This window comes from Diabrotica undecimpunctata, chromosome 6 (assembly GCF_040954645.1).
Source record: "Diabrotica undecimpunctata isolate CICGRU chromosome 6, icDiaUnde3, whole genome shotgun sequence".
NCBI lineage: Eukaryota > Metazoa > Arthropoda > Insecta > Coleoptera > Chrysomelidae > Diabrotica > Diabrotica undecimpunctata.
In genome coordinates, this window is record NC_092808.1 from 154,342,037 (window position 1) to 154,364,110 (window position 22,074).

At 33.1% G+C, this 22,074-nt stretch overlaps 2 protein-coding genes across 3 annotated transcripts in view; one reads left to right on the forward strand and one right to left on the reverse strand.

The window, feature by feature from the left end:
• The window catches only part of Trhn (tryptophan hydroxylase), a 35,535-nt gene extending 16,561 nt beyond the window's left edge, over window positions 1-18,974 (forward strand). Inside the window, exons 4-9 of the mRNA XM_072535856.1 lie at window positions 9,654-9,819; window positions 11,433-11,483; window positions 15,062-15,343; window positions 17,435-17,561; window positions 17,644-17,873; window positions 18,582-18,974. Of these exons, the coding sequence (XP_072391957.1) occupies window positions 9,654-9,819; window positions 11,433-11,483; window positions 15,062-15,343; window positions 17,435-17,561; window positions 17,644-17,873; window positions 18,582-18,867 (1,142 nt within the window). The 3' untranslated portion in view covers window positions 18,868-18,974. The remainder of the gene's footprint in view (window positions 1-9,653; window positions 9,820-11,432; window positions 11,484-15,061; window positions 15,344-17,434; window positions 17,562-17,643; window positions 17,874-18,581) is intronic.
• LOC140444164 (V-type proton ATPase subunit G-like) lies at window positions 912-6,488 on the reverse strand. Of its 2 annotated transcripts, none has more exons than XM_072535859.1 (4): window positions 6,135-6,488; window positions 5,830-5,960; window positions 3,185-3,381; window positions 912-1,011 (listed from the first exon to the last, which is right to left on the reverse strand). In XM_072535859.1, exons 1-4 carry the CDS (start codon window positions 6,176-6,178, stop codon window positions 922-924), a joined length of 462 nt encoding a protein of 153 aa, XP_072391960.1. In that variant the 5' UTR covers window positions 6,179-6,488; the 3' UTR covers window positions 912-921. The 2 variants fall into 2 exon arrangements, with proteins under 2 accessions (XP_072391960.1, XP_072391961.1); XM_072535860.1 differs by having other exon boundaries at window positions 6,130-6,487.
• Window positions 18,975-22,074: the final 3,100 nt, after the last annotated feature.

The window sequence follows — 22,074 nt, forward strand, 5'->3', positions numbered from 1 at the left end:
GCAAGATTACTGGAATAAAATCCCTTTCAAGCTTCGTGATATCCATCCCACCATTAAAAAGTTTAAGTTTCCTTCCATGACACGAAAAAACAAAATCTTGATTCGCCGACTTAGAATCGGCCATACAATACTAACTCATAAACATTTAATGAATTCCCAAGATCCACCTACATGTACACACTGTGGTAATATTCTATCTGTTAAATATATTCTCGTAGACTGTCCCTATTTCATCAACAATAGAAAAAAGAATCTTTTGTGTCGAAACCTACAATATATTGTCAGCTCGCCAGATCAATTCCAAAACCTTATTAATTTTCTCTATGAAACCAGGCTTTACCAGGAAATTTAGAAGAAGGAACGTAGTTTAGAATTTAATAACTAATAATTGTAACAATATTTAATGTATTTCTTTATCGATTGTAATGTTACTATATATTCTTGTAATGTAATGTAATAAAATTGTACCTGTGTCAGTGACTACGCTGTCGAGACACGTAAAGCTAAATAAAAAAAATTGATCAAATTTTTATTGACGATTGTCTAATGACTTTTGTTTATTAATTAGTTGTTTAATTCTAACTCTTCTTTTTAATAAAATCACTTAATAAAATATTGATCAAACCTGTTGCTGTCCACTAAGATATCTGCTTGGACTTCGGAACGAAGTCGTGGATCTACATTTTATTCATTGTTACACTATTTTACAAAACTCCTATTTACTCTGCTGCAATCGTTGTAAGCAATGATCTAAATTGTCAGTTCGTTCAGTTTTCCCCAAAGATCTTAATGTTTTTTTTTTCTCTGTCTGCGTATTTTGACATAACCATACACTTTTCGGAAAATATTTGTATATATCTTTTTTGTAAGTTTATTCAGTAATAAATTAAAATACAATAATACTATTAAAATAATGTGTTTTTAGATTTTATTAAACAATTTTAAAATAAAAAAATTGGGATGGACTATTGGCTCAACATCTGTAACATAGGATATAAGATCTTGAATTACCTGAAACATAGAAGTATTGACGTTACAAAACATCTACAGAAATTTAGAAATACATAAGTCAATTTTGCAAATCGTTCCCTTCTCCAGGTTTATTTTTATAGCGGTAGATGGAAATTATCCAATAGTGAATATATCTATCAAATAAATAAGAGTGTCTAGCCCGTGCAGCTGGAGTCAAATTGCGAGCTGTTTAAAAAATAGCCTAAAATGAGCATAATTAAAGAAAACGAAAGAGGAGAATTTTCTACGTTTAACAAAACAAAAAAAAAAGGAAATAATGTCTTCCTAAACACAATTGGACGGTTTTGATATTTAAGACGATATATCATTAACTACTATAATCAAGGAAAGCAAGTACCAACTTTAAATACAATTCATCAACAATTTATATCACAGAAAAGAAAAGACAGTTAAACGTTTTAACGTTTAGGACTTTTCACGTACTTTTGTCACAATCCCGAAGACGAATAACGCCAGAGAGTGTTCAGACCACAGAACTATAGCATTGATGAGCCACACACTAAAAGTATTTTTAAAAATAATTCACAAAAGAATGTTTAATAAATTAGAAGAGGACATAAGCGCCACACAGTTTGGATTCAGAGGTGGACTGGGAACACGGGAAGCTTTGTTTGGTCTGAGTGTGTTAATGCAAAGATGTTCGGATGTAAACCAAGACCTCTACGTATGTTTCATAGATTTTGAGAAGGCCTTCGATAAAGTCAGACACCAAAGGCTGTATGAAATCCTAAGATGCAAAAACATCGACAGTCGCGACATTAACATCATATCCAGGTTGTACTGGGGACAAACAGCAAAAATCAAAGTTGATAATGAGTTAACCGAAGAAATTGAGATTCGTCGAGGTGTGCGTCAGGGTTGTGTGCTTTCTCCACTATTATTCAATATATATAGCGAAACAATATGTCAGGAAGCGCTCCTAGAGCAAAACATTGGTATGAACATTAACGGAGAGTTAATTAACAATATACGATACGCTGATGACACGCTAATAGTAACAGATAACCTAGCAAATTTGCAGTTTTTGATGGAAAACATAAACACCCATACCAATAAGTATGGTCTAAAACTGAACATCAAAAATAATAAATTCATGATTGTAAGAAAGAAGCTATACACCAATGTGAATTTAACCAGAAATAATCAGCCAGTTGAAAGAGTTACGTCCTACAAATATTTTGGGGTTTGCTTTACTGATACTAATGACCAGACAAGAGAAATCAAGAGGCGAATAGAGATAGCGTGACAATCGTTTGTCAAAATGAAAAAGTTTTTATGCAGCCGGGACATAAATATAAACTTAAGAACGAGAATGTTAAGGTGCTATGTTTTCTCCGTTCTGCTGTACGGCATGGAAGCCTGGACACTGAAAAAGATAAACATCAAAAACATTGAGGCATTCAAGATGTGGTGTTACAGGAGAATGTGGAAAATACCATGGACAGAAAGAGTAACAAATCAAGATGTTCTGCTGAAGATGGGGAAGGAATGCGAAGTCATAAAAACCATACAAACGAAAAAACTGGAATTTCTTGGACACATAATGAGAGGAGAAAAGTACTCTCTGCTTAGACTCATAATCCAAGGAAAAATCTCGGGAAAGAGAAATGTGGGACGTAGGAGGATTTCCTGGTTGCGAAATTTAAGGGAGTGGTATGGGTGCAGTTCAATATAGTTGTTCAGAGCTGCAGCCAACAAAGTAAAGATTGCTGTGATGGTAGCCAACCTCCGATAGGAGACGGTACTGCAAGAAGAAGAACGTTTAGGACGTTAAGCGGATATACAGACGCACTATACGTAAAATCAAATCTTAACTGTGTCTTCTTTTATTTCGATTTATTTCGATTATGAGGACAAGAAACCAATTCGATAATAATTTTGGCTTAGATGAGGAGATATGTTGTGGAATGCAACTGGATTCTTCATATCTCTCTTACATCTTTTAGCATCGTCTGTTTTGCATTTATAGAAAGCACAGACTAAAGCAAAAATCTGAAGTTTGCTTTCGTCAATTAGAAATCTTCGCATTTCTACTATCGTAATTTATATGAAAATTTAGTAGAATATTTTTATAGTTAGATAAAACAGAGAAAAACTTATGATTTACACTGCAATTCAGAGCAGTGCAGTGTTAAAAACTAAACTTTTTTACCTGCTCCTTATTTTTTTCTATTTCCGTTTTATAGTTTTGCATTTGCATTTCCATATCGTGCTGAATTTTCGTTTCTACATGGTCGCTTTGTGCATATTGAGCTTCATATTGAAGAAAGGATTTTTCTCTTTGGGCTCTGTATTTTTCTATTTCCGTTTCTGCTTCTTCTTTAGCTTGTTTCAGTCTCTTAATCTTACCTATTGAATAAAACTTAATATAATAAATAATATACAGGGTGAGTTTTTAGTGCGACATCGGTATATAATTTCATTATGCTACAAGATATCCAAAAAACTTATTCAGAAAAAATGTAGGCAATGATATTCTTTATACTTGGAAAACATGTGGAATTCTACAGGGTGATCAATAACCACGTGGTATAGCAAACATAAAATTTTTTAAATGGAACACACTATATATAATTTTTGTTCTTATAATATTAGACTTTGCATTACTATACACAGTATTTAACAAATTATGACCATTTTTATTTCGAAATCCCTATGAAATCAACACCATGTATATAAAGAAGTAATGCATAAACAATTATTTATTTTATATAATAAGGTTAACAATATATTGTAGCTTTTAAATCAAGTTTAACTGAAATCATTGACTAAAATCTGTATACAGGGTGAACTACAAAATAGAATTACGATTTTCTCAATTTTTTTAAATGGATCACCCTCTATTTTATCTTTTTAAAATATTGTATTTATGATACTCTTTCATTCTTATATAGCATTTTCTATACCTAAACTTATTATTTTCCGAGATATTTTAAGTTTTCTTCAAATTTCGGGAATACATTCAATTTTTGTAAGTAGAAATTAGTATTGAGTATTGAGTGATAATATAACAAAATTATTTTTATTCAATAAGTAACTAACAAAAAATATAAACCATAATAATATATAATGAATGTAACAATTAATATGATATTAAGGAAATAAGTCTAAAGTAAATAAAATCCGCAAACTAATTTTCGAAACCAAATTCAGAATTTCGCTTTAATCTGTGCCTTCTAAGAATTGCAAGGCAAAACAGACGTTGATAAAGATGTTAAGAGAGACATGGCGAATCTAAAAATTGCATTGCACAACATATCTCCTCAACTAAGCAAAATTTTTAGCGAATTGGTTTCTAGTACTCGTACAGAGTATATCCGAATAAAAAGGAAAATACAGTTAAGATTTGATTTCACGTACAGGGCGCCTGCGCATCCGCTTATACGTATTTCGGCCTAATAGGCCTCAGAAGAACGGTTTTGGCAGTCGCTCTGAACGCTTTTCTGTTTTAGGAAGCAACTCTAACATGGCTTCGTATAGACGCAAATAGCGACATCTGATAATACTATAAGAACAAGAATTATTAGAAGAATACAAATTTGAAAAAATATATAGGGTATCCCGTTTAAATATGTTGCTATACCACGTACTTATTATTCACTCTGTAGAATTCCACATATTTTCCAAGTATGCAGAATATCATTGCCTATTTTTTTTAATACGTTTTTTGGATATTCTATACCATATTTTTGTAAAGAAAACGATATGATCATTGCAAACACCTGGTATAAACTACCCAAACGACGACTATACACTTGGAAAGCCCCATTTGATGATGGCAATAACCCTGAGTCCTCAAGAAATCAAATAGACTATTATACTTATAAATGAGCGTTTCTAAAATGCTGTCAAAAAAGTCACTACATTTCCTGGGGCAGATATTAGATCTGATCATCAACCACTTGTAGCAGATATTAAACTAAGGTTAAAACGAATTCAGCGACAAAAACCAAAAACCAATGTACTTAACTTTTACGATATAAACATAAAACATAAAATCTAATGAAACAGAATATAGACAGCTGCAGAGAAGAATAAAAAAGGAGATCAAATTAGCCAAAGAACAATGGATGAGAGAAAGTTGCGACGAAATGGAAGATGTAATATCTAAACACGACTTATTTAATATGCACAAAAAACTAAAAGAAATAAGTAACATATTTAAAAAACGAGTTCCATCTGTACTTGTTGACAATAATAACAAAATTATTGTAAATGAGCACGAAATAAGAAAAGAATGGCAGCGCTGTATATAATATCAGAGTTGTTTGAAGATGACAGGTATAATATTGCCGAATTCTACCAAAACTGTACTGACGGCCCAGAAATTATGAAATGCGAGGTAGAACACGCTATAAATATTGCTAAAATTAGAAAAGCTTGTGGTCCAGATGATACACCAACTGAGTTGCTGAAACTAATAGAGGATGATAACATAAAAGTAGTAGTAAGACTTTTTAATTCAATATATAACACCGAAGTGATTGGCTCAAATTCATCTTTGTCGCAATACCTAAAAAACACAATACGAGAAAATGCTCAGAATATCGATTAATTAGCCTAATGAGCCACACTATTAAAAAATTTTCCTAAGAATACTTCACAACAGAATTAGACGCAAATGCGGAGAAGATCTAGAAGATACTTAATTTGCTTTTAGAAATGCTATTGGAACCAGGGAGGCACTTTTTGCGCTATAACATCCTATTGCAAAAATGCCGTGACCAAAGAAAAGATGTATTTGCATATTTCGTGGACATATATGTTTATAATAATTAAAAATACCAAATAACTTACGGTTTCTAGCATCAGCAATTTTTTCAGCTGCCTTCTTCTCTGCCACTAGAAGTTGTTGAATACCATGACTTTCCATATGAATGTGGCTTGACTGGTGTTGGTCTGTAACTGAGCTGTTTCTGCTCATAGTGCTAAAATGAAAAATTGTGTTAAAGCAGAAATTCCACACCAAACACTGACAGTGACAAGCTCGTTTTTAAGCCAATGCATGACATTTTTATTAGAAGTTAGCTAATAATTTTCCAGACAATAGCACTAAAGTTCAAGTTATATATAAGTTCAAGTCTTAAAACTTTATACTTCACTATTTTGTCTTGTGTTCTATCCGTTTTCTTCTTTTTGTATCCATTTCACTACTTCTATTGTATAGCTGCTTTGGAAGAACGTTAAACTGCGATTAAAAGATCTGTTGAGAGTATGGAGCAGAAAAATAAACGTCCAGAAAACAAAATAACTTAAAAACTGTCATGACAAAAGACAGAAGAAGGTTCAGGAATCACACAGAAATATAACAGCAGGTAACAAGCAAAAGTATTCTTTCGTAAAAATGTAAAATGTTTTATGATTAAATTTTTTTTTAAAACACAAGTTTGCTCTTTTTAAAATATAACCAATATTTTTTAATATAATTTTTAACTTGTTCGAACATTCGAAATGGCATCAGATATTGAACACGAGCTCGTTAGTGATAATTGCTTGTTAGTAAAAAAACCGAAGCCAGCGGTTCCCAACATTTTTGTTTCTGCAAATCCTTTATAAAAATTGGAATGTATCATCGAACAGTGGTTAGTGAGAGTAAATAAAAAGTACTATTTGGCTTTTATTAATATTTATTAATCATGTGAATAAGGGAAATTGGGGAATGGTGCGCACTTAAGCAGAAATCACTTCTGTTGTAAATTTTTTAAGCCGTAACCGGTGAGGTGCAGAGAGAGAGAGGTCATTCTACATTGAGCGTGATGCGGAGTCCCACGGACTCCTTTTTAAAAAATAAAAAAAATATATTTAGGTATTTGAAAAAATTTCGCTGCAATGTTACAACTGGATGAACTTCATTCGCTCATAGGTCTATAAGTATTATATAAAAAAAAAACTATAATATAATACTAAAAAATTAAAATACCTTTATTTTACAATAGTACTGAAATTTCTCTTATTATAACAAGCTTATTATCAATTAAAAAAAAATATTTTTTTTCGAAGTTTATAATATATATATATATATATATATATATATATATATATATATATATATATATATACACGTAAGTGTTGCGACGTAAGTAAGGCCTCTGGACTGTAACTCACTAGCTGAAGAGAAAAAAACCAATTATCTGCAGTAATGTTCCTATTAGTGCCAAATAGAGGTTTTGATAGACAAATTACCAATTGTGTGGGTTTGGTTAATTTTTTTTTTAATTTGAAAGACCAATTTCGTCCAAAACTTTTTTGATATATATAGCCATAATGGGCAAGTTGAGTCTTAGCATTAGTTATCAACATCATTTTTATGCCATATTTTCGTGGCTTATTTGGTATGCTTATTAGGATCACTGGTAGACTACAAAAATAACACATCCAACGAGATAAAAAAAAGAATATGCGTGGCTAACCGCTGTTATTTTGGCCTGGACCCTCAACTAAGAGCGAGAAGTATGTCAATAGCAACAAAGTGCAAACTTTATAAAACAATAATACGCCCAGTGCTCACATACGGATCGGAAACATGGGCAATGACGACCCGAGATGAAGAGTTACTGCGAGTCTTTGAAAGAAAAGTATTGAGGACCATATATGGTGGATTAACGAACAGGGTCTGTGAAGAAGGCGATATAACTTTGAACTCTATAGACTTTTTGGTGATGCAGATATTGTGAAGACCATCAAAATAAACCGCCTAAGGTGGGCCACGTTATGCGGATGGATGAGAGTGATCCCACTAAAATAACTATGCTAAACAGGCCGGTCGGAAGAAGAAGAAGGGGGCGACCTAAACTCAGATATCTGGACGATATACAGGAAGATTTGAGGGAGATTGGAGTGAGGGGCTGGAGAAGACAGACACTCGATAGGGAAGGATGGAAGAATGTTTTGAAGCAGGCCAAGGCTCACGAAGGGCTGTAGCGCCAACTGATGATGATTTGGTATGTACATTCGGAACTTGCACCTTCCCCTAAAACCGATTAACATCTCATTAATTCATGCATTTTTTCCAATGGTAAATACATCTTGACAATTTTTAAAAAACATTTCAAAAATGTCATTAATATGAGCCGCTCGTGTCTTTCAGTCTTTCTTTACTAGATGTGGCATCACCAACTTTCAGGCACTTTATTAAAACACTAAATCGTTTTCCGCTCATAACAATCCTAAAAATTTTCTCTTTGGTTCCATCTGCAGTAAATATAGCGTCAATATCTTTATAATTAGATTTATAGATCGCGGTATATATTAGTAAGCCCATGAAAGCTCATATTTCAGTACTATATGTATCTTTCAAATCTGTTCGTGTCTCTACAGCAAACCTTGTTCGAATTTCTGCAATCTTTATATTTGTATACTGCACTATAGTATTAATCATAGCTTCAAAGATGATAAGGTTGCATATATCTTTTGGTGTGGCTTCATCTCCTAAAGTACGAGCAGGACCTTTTCCGATTTTGATTGTTTTGTTTACCAGTTTTCGCTGTTATTGGAGCAAAAACAAAAAACGAATTTTCCTTAGATGTAGAAGGCTGAACATTTGTAATAACTAACATTGACCATCAGTAGATGCATATTGTTTAAAAGAAGTAGCAGTTGTAGAGTTGTAGAAGTTTTAAAATTCTAACATTTTCTTTTATTGCATTTTCGATTATTTCTATTCCACTATTCGTAGCATGACCATCATATATTAGAAGTATAGGGCGGTCTTTAAACTGTTTTAAAAGAATCTTTTTAAAATATTTCCGGAAAACTTCGCTTTTTAACTATCTATTTTTGGTTACCGCATAGGACAACAGGGGCTTCTCTGAATCTAATTCAGGAGTAGTCCATTCGTCATAAACGTCTTTATCCCTAAATGCTACTAGTGCAGTCGCCTTTTCCCCTTCTACACTGCCTGCTCCTAAAATAGTGGTATTTTGTCTTCCTGAAGTACTCGTAGATCGTGTGCATGGATTTTCAATTTGGCCAATAATTTTGGTTTTTGACGGATCACAACTAAAACTGCTCTGATTAAGGTTCCATACTTGTCCTGGTTTATCTGCAAGGCCTAAATTTTTCATCATATTTTTCAGTAAATCAAAGTAATTTCCAATTGCAAAAGGATTTAGAACTTTTTTTCCTGTTACTTCAACCACTTGAGGTTTTTGATGAACAGTGTATTTCTCTTTCGAAATTTAATAAACTGATGCGGTTCTGGTCTCCCGTCCGTAAACTGAGTGTTTATCTTACTTAGTTGAACACAATCTACTTTTGATAACACCTCTTTTTGAGAAATACAGAACACCCATTTTTCCATAGTTCTTAGACAATATGCGACCTTCTTTTCATCACGAAGGGCAACAAAGTTTATCACATTTTATGTGATTATTTTAGGAATTGTTTATACATAGTCGAAAAATCCCCAAATTCGCGCCTCCTCCAACTCACCTATTTATTTTTTACACTGAGCCAGAAGTATATTAAAGGATCGTCTGCAGAAACAGCTGTTAAATAATTGTCAGAGAATAAGTCAATGAGCTTTTCTTTTTACAATAAAGATAAAGAAGTGTTTACTATCACTACTGCGAATCCCAATAAATAAATGAATAAAAATATAAATTAAACTAAATCTCTTCCAGATTTTGATGAAATGACCTGGTTTCCCAAAAAGATTTCGGAGATAGACTTGGCTCAAAACGTCTTGATGTACGGAAGTGAGTTGGATGCTGATCATCCTGGTTTCAAGGATCCGGTTTATCGAAAGAGAAGAGAACAGTTTTATCAAATTGCAATGAAATATAAATAGTAAGTACTAGTTTTTTAGATATATATATATATATATATATATATATATATATATATATATATATATATATATATATATATATATATATATATATCAAGCTTTGATAGTATAGTTTCGAAACTATTTTCTTATAGCATGTTATTCACTGAATATTGTTCTGAAGCTATTTTCTTGTGGTATCTTAATGCAATTACTATTTTTATTGGGAATAAGCCACAATTTAAGTTTAAAATAAGCTTATTTTTGACGCTTCGATTTCCACTTCGGAAATCGTTCTCAAAATATAAAACAATAAATTAAACAAATTTTGTTTTGTCTTAATTGACATATTGACATATCGACAATTCAGACATATATTATACATTTTAAAGTAAAGACTTTAAAATGATATTGCCAATATTGCTGAGTTGCGTTCCTGGAACGACTTTATTGTAAGATAGTTTATTTGATTACATGAGATCAACAAATCTTGTTGTTGATGATAAAAAAAAGGCCCCATAGATCAGAGTTGTTGGACACATTCCTGAATCATATAAACGACAAAGAAGAGACAAACATTAATCATGAAAAAGGAATATAATAACAAACTACTTTTCCTGGATGTTTTAATCTCTAAGAACGAGATACTGGATATGAGGTGTATAGAAAACCAAAACACACCAAAGTTATCTTAATTTCAAATATACAACTTTAATATTCATCAATATTCATTCAAAAAGGGAATCATTAAATCCTTATACGATAGAGCCAAAATTACTTGTTCTTCTTCTTTTTATATAGACATGACTCTGTCTGTTTTTCAATGTGCCTCCAGTAAGTTTTCGTTCCATCGTTTTCGTGGTCTTCCTACTGATCGTCTTCCTATTGGGGAACCGTCTTTGATCTACGTCGTATATCTGTACTTCTAGCTCTGTCCCATAGTGTCTTACCATAAATTTTCACTAGTCACTAGTTCTTCTTACATGTCCATACCACTTTAGTCTTTTTTATTCTATGTATGTTAGTGTGTCTGTTTCTATTGATGTTCTTTGCTTTATTTCGTCATTACTTCTCCTATCCATTCTTGTTACTCTGCAGCATCTTCGCAGGCATTCCATCTCTGTTGCTACTATCTTACTGCTGTTTTTCTTATTTATGATCCAATTTTCAGCCCCATATGTCATAATACTTCGCACTAATGTTTTATTAATCTGTGTTTTTGTCTTCATATTTAGGTATCTATTCCACCATACTGAGTTAAGTTGTCGGTTTGCTGTTCTAGTTTGTCCTAATCTTTGTGTAATTTCTTCCTCTGTTGTTGCCTTTTTCGTGATAATAAACCCCAAGTATTTGAATTTATCCTTTCCTTTGATTGTTACATTGTCATGAATCTGTAGATCTTCTATGTCTTCTTCACTTGTAAATAGGTACTCTGTTTTCGCGAGGTACTATCTAGGCCAGCCTTGGTATATTCTTCTTGTAGTTTCTTCATCATGTAGCTGAGGTCGTATTGGTCTTGTGTATTATTACGTGTCCACTAGACACAAAACATCATTATTATCAGTATAATATTTTATTATACGTTTAAATAGTATTATATAAAAACTACTTAAGTCTGCATTTTTAATTTTAGTGGGGATCCAATTCCAAAAGTAAAATACACACCTGAAGAAATTAAGACTTGGTATGTATAACATTTTTTACTTCTCTAAAATTACACTATTATAAAGATATAATACTTGATATAAATACTCTCTTGTGTCTTAACATGTCTTATGTATTGCAACTAAAGTTAGCACTGAAAGAAACAGTGCCGCCTTGATCCAAAATATCCAATACATTTCCAACAAATAGTTTTTGATACATTTCCATTAAAATCATTTGATAAATAATAAATTATTGTCTACCTAATCAAGGGTTGAAAACGTCCTCTGTTGTTAATTTGAAAGTACCCTAAACGATTGGTAGAATGCGTCTACTACATTTCTCCATGTTGCACTAGAAATTAATATGGATTCTTCGATAATTCTTCGCCATAGCTCTGCACCACTTGTTGGTTTAGTTTTATAAATTGTACTTTTAAAGTCGCCTAATATTAGGATAGCGCCTAATATTTAATAGCTAATTATTTCAAAAACAACTGGAATAATAGGTGCCATCTATCTACAGATGGCTAGACTATGATTCAAAACTTAACGTAGAGCTCGCTGTAAAATCTAAAGATCGACCATCTTAGCATACTCGGAAATTTATTGAAACGCACATCCTTACATTTTTTGAGTTCACCTCGTTTTACTGCTGTAAATATTTCAAATGAGGTAAGAAATTTAAATGTTTTTAATCGGTAGTGAAATAAATGTTAAAGGTGACAAATTTATATAGTTTTAGTCACGAAATCTTTGTCTGTTTATCTTGTAAAAATTCTAAGCTGTAATTTAGAAATGTGCCTAATATTGGACATAGAAGTATTCTCAATATTGGATATTCAATATAAGAAACGTTGTTTATGTATTTATACTGAAGAACGTTTTTGTTACAGAATGTCATCTAAAAAAATAAAACAATGGAATAAAGCAAATATGGCCTCTGCAATTTTGGCCCTACTCAATAAGGAGATGGGATATTTGAAAGCAGCGAAAGCATACGATGTAAAAAAGCTACATTAAAGTATTATTGTAAAAAAGAAAATCCACTGGAATAGCTCTAAAAATCAACTCTTGGTCGTAAGCCAGTTCTTCTTGAAGCATTAGAAAAAGGGTCGGTTGAATACTGCTTGGAATTTGAAAGGAGGTTTTATGGTTTAACCTCAACAGACATTCGCCGTTTATCCTTTCAGTTGGCTTTGGCCAACAATTTGTCACATCCATTTTCTAACTCGAAGGCTACTGCAGGGAAAAAATGGATAAGGAATTTTTTAAAACGTAACAAGACTATTTCTTTTCCAACGCCAAGGTGTATCTGCTGCTAGTATCAAAGGATTTACTAGAGAAAATCTTAAGACATTTTATGATATTCTGGAACCAGAACTAAAAAAGATAAAATTTAATCTAAGCAGGATTTATAATGTTGACGAGTCCGGGATAAGAGCTGTTCAACACAAGCATACTAAAATTATAGGCTTAAAAAGAAAAAACAAATTGGAGCGTTAACAACTTCGGAAAGAGGTTCACTTGTAACAGTTGTCATATGTATGAATGCAAATGGGCATTACTTTCCCCCAATGGGGGATCTCTGATCCCCCGAGAAAAAAATTTAAAGCAGAATTGATGGATGAAGCCCCTCCTGGAGCAATTGGAAGATCTCATCCTTCTGGGTAGATTCAATCCTACTTCTGAATCATTTTATTTCCTATACTAAGCCATCCACGAAAGATACTTTGCCTGTTTTACCTGGTCCATCAGAAATTAAACGAAAGAATTCTGGTGCAGCTGCTTTAATTAGTGGATCTCCTTATAAAAAAGCTCTTGAAGAAGCACTATCGCCTAAAACTGCAAGCGGTGTTAAGAAAGTGGTAAATTTGGACTCTAATACATGCAGAAAGTCAAAGAAAATAAAGAAAACATAAACGCTGATACTAATTTACGCAAAGAACCCAAGCAAAAAATTTAATCCAAAAACAAAAGGAAAACAGAAGTCGTTTCTTCAGATTCATCAGAGTCTGAGCAAGAAATACCGTTGGTTGATTCTGAAGATGACATGGATCAAGAAGAAGAGGATGTGGAATGCATCTAGTGCCTTGAATTTTTTCTTCCGACAAAGCTGAACAACAATGGATACGCTGCTGCAAATGCTACAGATGGTGTCATGAAGCTTGTGGTGGAGCTAAAGGCAACATTAATTTCATTTGCGAATTTTGTATGGATGGATACTCACTATTAACTTGTATTAATTATTTTTGTACCTTTCAGAATTAAAAATATTATTTACTGAAATAAAATTGATATTTTGTAATCACCAAAATAACAAATATATTGTTTACATTGTACATGTACATGAAATAAGCTTTTTTCTAATATCGGATACCTTATCCAATATTAGGTGACTATTTTGTAAACTGTCGAATTCGGGTTTTTTTTTTAACATTTTATTATCGCCTACAAGAACAAAATAAAATTAGAATTTTTTTTTTTTTTTTGTAAAAAGTAGCGGTTGAAAAAAATGTATCTAATATTAGATCACTTTCCCCTACGCGTAAAAGTAGCTTAACATCGAGAAATCGTGCCATAGAACCAAAAGTGCTATACAGTCGACAAAGAGCTCGTCTGCAGATTTATTTTAAATTTGAAAAAATTCAACCGATTTTTGTTTAACCGCTTCGTGCCACTAAACTCTCTTCAAATAAGAAATAGAAAAACTCTAGAAGTACTTAACTACGCAGTTCTTAATAGTGACATTTATTTTCAACGAAAAATCAATTAAATACTGGACACAATCTGTTCCATTTTTTAAATAACCCTCAACAGCCCTTCAATTAACCTCTTTAATCAATCAATTAGTCGTGTTGGTCTATAATCGACTCTAATGTTTACTGACAGCTCTAAATTTAATCAACTCTTGCCAAATGGAATGGAAACAGCTGCTAAACGGTAAGACAAAATACGCCTTTCAATTATACGAGGCCACAGAATATGTTTGAAACGGAGAATTATATTCAACGGTGTTAAAAATAATATTTAATACAGATAAACCATTACTGGAAAGTTCACAGAGAGTTATAAAAAAACATGGTGACAAAATACGAAAATGAGGAGAGATTTTGTTAAATGAAATAGTCAAAATATAGTATCGAAAAATTCGCACTCTAATTTGTTATAATATTTCACCATCCTCGGCACTGTAATATACTATGTGCATAGATAATATTTTTGGTATCATACGTAATACATTTACCTCATTGGCACTCTAACGCCACAAAGGGCACTAGAAACTTGTTGAACGTATTAATGGTCCACTGGGAGACTTCGATGGAATTTCAGAAAACCGGGACAAACATATATAAAGAAAATTAAATTGTAAAGAGTCAGTCTAATAAATATATTGTAGTGAAGTAAATAAAATGCTATAAATTAATTGCATCTTTAGTGTTAGTGATAAAAGACTGTAAATATATTAAAATTAGTGTAAATGTAACTAAAATAAACGTCACAGTATATTTTTAAATACTTCAATTGGAAATTTAATTGAAAGTGTTTCTAAAAATTTATAACCAGTAGTTTGCTCTACTGTTTCACTGTTTTCATTTATCACAATTGTTTTTTCTAGGGGCACAGTTTTCCGCGAATTACAAAAACTATACGAAAAACACGCATGTAGAGAATATTTGGAAAATTGGCCGCAGCTGGTAAAATATTGCGGATATAGAGAAGACAACATCCCTCAGCTTCAAGACGTGAGCGTGTTTCTTAAAAGAAAAACAGGGTTTTCTCTTCGACCCGTGGGTGGATACTTAAGCGCCAGAGACTTCCTAGCAGGACTAGCATTTCGCGTTTTTCATTGCACTCAGTATATCAGACACTCAACAGATCCGTTTTATACTCCAGAACCGTAAGTAGTTCTTTAGTTTCTTGTATTTATTTGTTAATAATGAAATAACAACCCACTAAGCAATTTTCTTGAATACAAGTTGTCGTTATAAATTTTTGCAACTAAATGATTTAAAATTTTAAGACATTCAATGTCCAAATTGAGAGTTCAACCAACAAACGATTACTTTCCGCAAAGCCTGGCCGTATCGTTTCTTTTGACGGCTCGATTTTATAGTATTAATTTTTAACACAAAACAGATCGTTTTAACTCGTTTATCAATACTCATTCTCACATTTTCATTTTCTTGATACATTAGTTACCAAAATCAGCTTAACACCAGCTTATCACCAGCTTACTTCATCTTTTATTATCAGGATACCGAGGAGCAGAACTATCAAATTTACATTTAAATAATATTACTTGCTCTGTGAGGTTTCTTACTTTTATCCTTTTTTAAACCATTCTGTTCCACCACCATAGCATTCATCCAAATCCGAAACTAATTACCGTTACACCTTCTCAGAACTCAATACCTTTAGGGCACTAACTCGTCAGCCACCATCCACATTCCAAACACTCAATTTACCAACCTACACGCCGTATAGTGATAAGATTCAATACACTCCATAAAACTCGCTTATGCAACACACAAAGGATAGTGGGGAGCTTGGTTTTCTGTGGTTTCTTAAAATTATTGCACAACGACATTTGTCCTAGGAGAGAACCTAGCCACAGCTTACCTCCTAGCGTTTACTAAAGAAAACTCAACTGCTCTGAAAGAACTTGTTTATTTCACAAGAGGCTTGTAATTTGGTTGTAGATTTGCCACCCCGTTGATTAACACAACACAACAAAGCGAAGCAGAAGAGTACTTTTACTGGATCCCAACCTCTCTTCTGGAAGAAGAAGTCTAAACAAAATATATTTATAAGCCATTCATATGGCACTGAATCAACGGCCTTCTTGTATTCAACGTATACAGTAAAAATATTCCTGTTATTTATATATGCCTCAATAGAAATGATTAAGTAGATTATAAGCAACCTTATCCATATTTAGCCATACGGCTCTCCCTCCCTCTTCATAGATATATAATACACATAGAAGATATTCACTCATCCTAGATACTTACGCTATCAAAAGGATTGAGCTCTGATGGAACCCTTTCCGTATTATCGAGACTTGGTATGCTGGAGTATCTCCATGTTGAAAGTAGTACTGCTTTCTGCATGGTCTTATAAAGATGTTTATTAAGACTCAGCTGTTTTATGTTCTCTAAGAAGCTCTTCGGAATATCTCCAGTAGTAGATAGAATAATAGGTACTGCCTTAGTAAGTTTATTAATTAGTATGAGATTTGGTCTATTATGTGCCACTGTTTGATCTGTGAGCACAGTGCGGTCTCAGTATAGCTTGTAGTTATCATTCTCAAGCATAATTAATATGGGAGATCGTTGGTTTGGAGATGTCCAGAAGAACCTTCTGATCCAGGGAACACCTTTTCTGATGGCAACCAATAGTTTGACGCTATATTGTCGACATAGTCTTGACTGACTGAGGATGGTGTTTTTGTGCTTTTGTGAGGGGTCATCGTAGTTTTTGCTGAAGCACGGAACATGCTTAGGTGCTTAGTGCCTTAAACAATTTTTTTCTGTTAATGTGTGAACGGAGCAGCTGTTTTACTCATTGTATAAACTCTGCAGTTATCTCAGTTTTTATTTTCTTATGGTCAATTTTCCGCGCTTTAAGCAACCTGTACTATTATCCAAATTTAGGAATATGGGTCACACTTTCTCTAAGGCGAAAATTCACTCATCCCAGATATCTACGGTGTCAAAAGGATTGAGCTCTGGTGGGATTCTTTTCGTGTTATCGAGTCCTAGGTAACTTGGTATCTCCCAAAAATTTTCATAAGCATCTAGATGTTGAGAGAAGTACTGATTTCTGCATGATCCCTTTTATCACGAGTCACCTTTATTATCTATTATTTATCATTTATGGTTCACGTTCATTATTATTATTATTAAAATCTTGATGTTTAAAATATATTAGATCATAGAATATACACTAGAGGCAATTGTTTGCTATATTAACCTTCCTTTGACTTTAGGGATTGCTGTCACGAATTATTGGGCCATATGCCACTTCTAGCAAATCCCAGCTTTGCACAATTTTCTCAAGAGTTAGGATTAGCGTCCCTTGGAGCCTGCCAAGAAGATATTGATAAACTCGCTACAGTAAGTACCCTTTTAAGTTTTATTTTTACCGACTTTTTTCTTAGTAACAACACCATAAACAAGTCGTATTGTTTGTTTCTAGCTTTACTTCTTCACTGTGGAGTTTGGTTTGGCCAAACAAGATGGAGAGCTTAAAGTATACGGAGCTGGATTGCTCAGTTCAGTAGCAGAGCTCAAACATGCAATAGAAGCAAAAGATAATGTGAAACGGTTTGATCCAGATCTTACCTGTCAGCAGGAATGTATCATTACGGATTACCAACTAGGCTACTGGTATACAGACTCGTTTGAAGAAGCTAAGGAGAAAATGAGGTAAAAGAAAGAGTTGTTTCATTAATTGTTACATTGACGTACATAAAAAAAATTGGGGTTTTTTTACATAATATTAATGTTTTTCTTTCCTTTTACGGCATCTTTGATAAGTTTTGAATGGATTGAGTAACTCTTAAACTATCAGTGCCGGTCCCAAGTCTAGAAAAATGGGAATACTAATTTTTCTTTGTTCCTTGTTGGCAATACCAGATTTTCTGCATGTCCAATCATTTTTAGGAAGATCTGTGTTATGTTATCTGTATAGTTATCTGAATATCTATAATAGCACATAGTAAGTCTCGCTACTATATTTTCCTTCATTTGCATTATTCCAAAAAATATCGAGTTTTCGTTAAATGTCTCTTTAACGGTTTTTATTACCTCATAAATCCCTCAAATTTGTATTATCTCAGTCCCTTTCATATGTATGAAAAGATATAGTCATATAAGAAAAGATTATTTACATAATATGCAGAAATACGTCACGGGAAATTGTTCCATCAAGATGGCACTGAGCATTGATTGAGCATTGACTGACATTCTCAGCAAAATTCAGCTTGTTCGTATCATTTTTAAAAGTTCAGTGTCATTATCGTGTCTGATGACTTGACTATGAATTTGAAGGAAGGCATGGCTTATGAAAAAATGTTGAAATCAGAACTGTTTTTTAAACTATTGTCTTATATTAACAAACATTTCTTGTTTTAGAACTTTTGCAGAACAAATCAAACGCCCGTTCGGCATTCGATACAACCCCTATACACAAACGGTCGAAGTTTTGAGTAACGAGAAGAAGATTACAGCTTTAGTATCCGAACTTCGGGGTGATCTGTGCATTGTCAACAGCGCTCTTAAGAAGATTAGTGCCAGAGATTCCACACTGGACGTCAATCGAATCACAAAATTGCTTCAAGGTGGATTAGTCACTGATAATAACGAAGAACATGGTAATCTGGAACTTACTAATGACAAACTTGGGAAAAATAAGGAATAATTTATTCGTTAATAACAACTCTTTAGCGGATTAATATATTGTAGAGTTTATTGTATTGTTGTAGAAAAGATCTGGTTTTATTTTGTTTAATAAAGAATATAGAACAACGTTTTTTGTCAGAATTTTTATTTTTATATACCACAGCTACAAAAAATGGTTCTAGATAATTATATAACAATCTTATTACAAAACTACTGTCAAAGTTATCATAATTTTTTAGATCTCTTCCAAAAAATATTGAATTTAGGCCAATTTAGTAATTCTGATTCTTGGTAAAGTAGTTAACAATATATTATTAGATAATATTAAAGAATTATCGACGATGTAATAGGCGGGGATCAACACTCGCCTAAACAAGTTCCATCAGATAAAAATAAAAATTCAGGTATGGATACAAGAAATATTATTAAACATTTTAATTACAATGAAGTGGAAAATGTATTGAATCTTCTGCCAACTGGAAAATCTATTAAAATATTTTAACAAACAGCATCAAAAATGAAAGTTTTGCTTCCACTAAAGACAAATTTGAAAAGTTAGTCTCTAATATTAATAAAGCAGCTGCTAAGACAATGAAATGTAGCACAGCCACCAGTTAGAGAACCATAAGATCAGTGTGGTGGGATAGAGATTGCGACGAGAAAGTGAGAGATTTATAGGAGTATAAATTTTCAAAATTATATTAGATCTACGCAAAGTACAAGCTCAGTGTAAACTACAATTTAAACAAACACAACAACCAATATAAAAACACACCCATATCAAAAATTTTTAAAGTTTGTAATCATTGATCACAAATATAAACATAAAACGATAGACGACATTAAAGACAATTTTATGAAGAACGAAGAAATTAAGAATAAGACATGGATGCCGACAGAGATTCTGCAGCTGATGGAAGAAAGAAGGAAAAAGAAGAACAATAGCTCTATGGTGGCTCTAGTGGCAAAAATAAGAGCAGCCATAATATCACTAAAAGAAGGGAGAGCTCCAGGACCAGACGGAGTACAGTCTGAATTTCTTAAACTTCTTGATGATCTTTAAGAATACTATGTAAAATCTTCAATAATATCTATGACACGGGCAATATTCCAAAAGATTGGCTAGTTTCAGAATTGATTACTGTACCAAAGAAACATGGAGCGAAAAAGTGCGGAGAATATAGGCTAATAAGTCCAATGAGCCATACACTAAAACTTTATTTAAAACTATTCATAGCAGAATATACAAGCTATGCAAGGAGAGAATACAAGACACACAGTTTGGATTCATGAAAGGCGTAGTTACGAGAAATGCACTGTTTAGTCTACAGGTATTATTTTGAAGATGCAGAGATATGACTTGCGATATCTACACCTGCTTTGTAGACTACCAAAAAGGATTTGACACAGTTCAACACCGAAAACTGATGGATGTTCTAACAAAAGCCCAAATAGATGATAAAACCCGACGTATAATACAAAATTTTACTGGAACCAATCAGCCACAATAAGAACAAATCTTGGAGATGAACCGATGGAAGCGATCCAGATTCTGCGAGGAATTAGACAAGGATGTATACTTTCACCTATATCAGCCAACCTGTATTCAGAGGACATATTTAGTGAAGCCTTGGAAAATTGCGAACATGGAATCCTTTTAAATGGAGAATGCCTAAGCAACATCCGATATGCAGATGACATCGTTATTTTTGCAGACAGTTTAAACAGTTTACAGCAACTAATAAACAAGGTAAATGAAGCCAGTGAAAGATTTAGACTACAAGTAAACATATCAAAAACTAAATTTACTGTAATCAGCAAAAATAAAATTTATAAAATTAGAGACGTTCAACTGCTTATCAAGAACACACCAGTGGACCGAGGAAAATAGTTTAACTATCTTGGAACAATAGTAAACGAACAATGGGATCACTCAGAAGAAGTAAAATGTAGAATAGAGAAGGCTAGGAGTGCATTCAACAACATGGCCAAACCTTTTAAAAGCCACAACCTTAATCTGGAGATAAAAGTAAAGCTCCTACGATGTTATATCTTCTCGATATTATACTAGGGAGTTGAATCCTAGACACTCACTGAAGCGATGGAGAAAAAACTTGAAGCCATCGAGATGTGGCTATACAGAAGCATCCTAAGGATATCATGGACGGACAAGATAACCAACGAGACTTTACTACGAAGAATGTGGAAAGAAAGAGAAGTGATGTACACGATTAAAAGGAGAAAGTTAGAATATCTTGGACACATAATGAAAAAAGGGCACTAAATACAAATTAGTAAAAATAATCCTTCAAGGCAAAGTATTCGGAAAGCGAGGAATTGAGAGAAGAAGAATATCATGGTTAATAAACCTGAGGAAATGGTTCTTCGCAACAACAACTAATCTATTTAAAGCATCATGAGTTATCATATCATGGTTAAAAAACCTGAGGAAATGGTTCTCCACAACAACAACTAATCTATTTAAAGCATCAGTTAATAAAAGAATTATAGCCAGAATGATCGCCAATATTCAAAACGAATAGGCACCAAAAGAAAAAGATCACAAACACAGTCACTACAGAAAGATATAAAACGTAGATGTGATCTAGCAGAAGTCGCTGTAGGTTAAAATATGGAACTACTTTCAAATTTCACGAACTCTAAAAATGTGGTTGATCAACTGCTTAATATTCCCAATACTGACATACGGATGTGAATCTTGGACCCTACGATAAGTGGAAAGAAGAAAGATAGACGCCAATAAAGTATTCTGTTGGAGAATAATGTTACGAATTCCGTGCACCAACCACAGGACAAACTGCAATTCAATTCTTAATGATCTAAAAGTCAACAAAAGTTCATCTCCAACAATTAAAATACTTTGGACATTTTATGAGAGCAGACACAGAAAACATGGAAAGACTTATTATCCAAGAAAAGGTAGAAGACCAAAGATCACGAAGAAGATTCCCAACAAGTTAGATGGATCAAATAACAGGAATATACCAAAGACCTACGCATGAGTTAAAGAAATTACCAGAGACAGAGATCTTTGGAGACGGACAATATACGACATTTCGATGACCTAATGGTCCCTCTGGGGATCAGGATTAAGGAGGGAAAAAAGATCTGGAATTTTAACAATTGATACTAATATGCATGTAATAAATTGCAGCGAGCTTCAGCTTTCAGCCGAACTTTAGCCATCGAAAAGCTCTAGAATGGA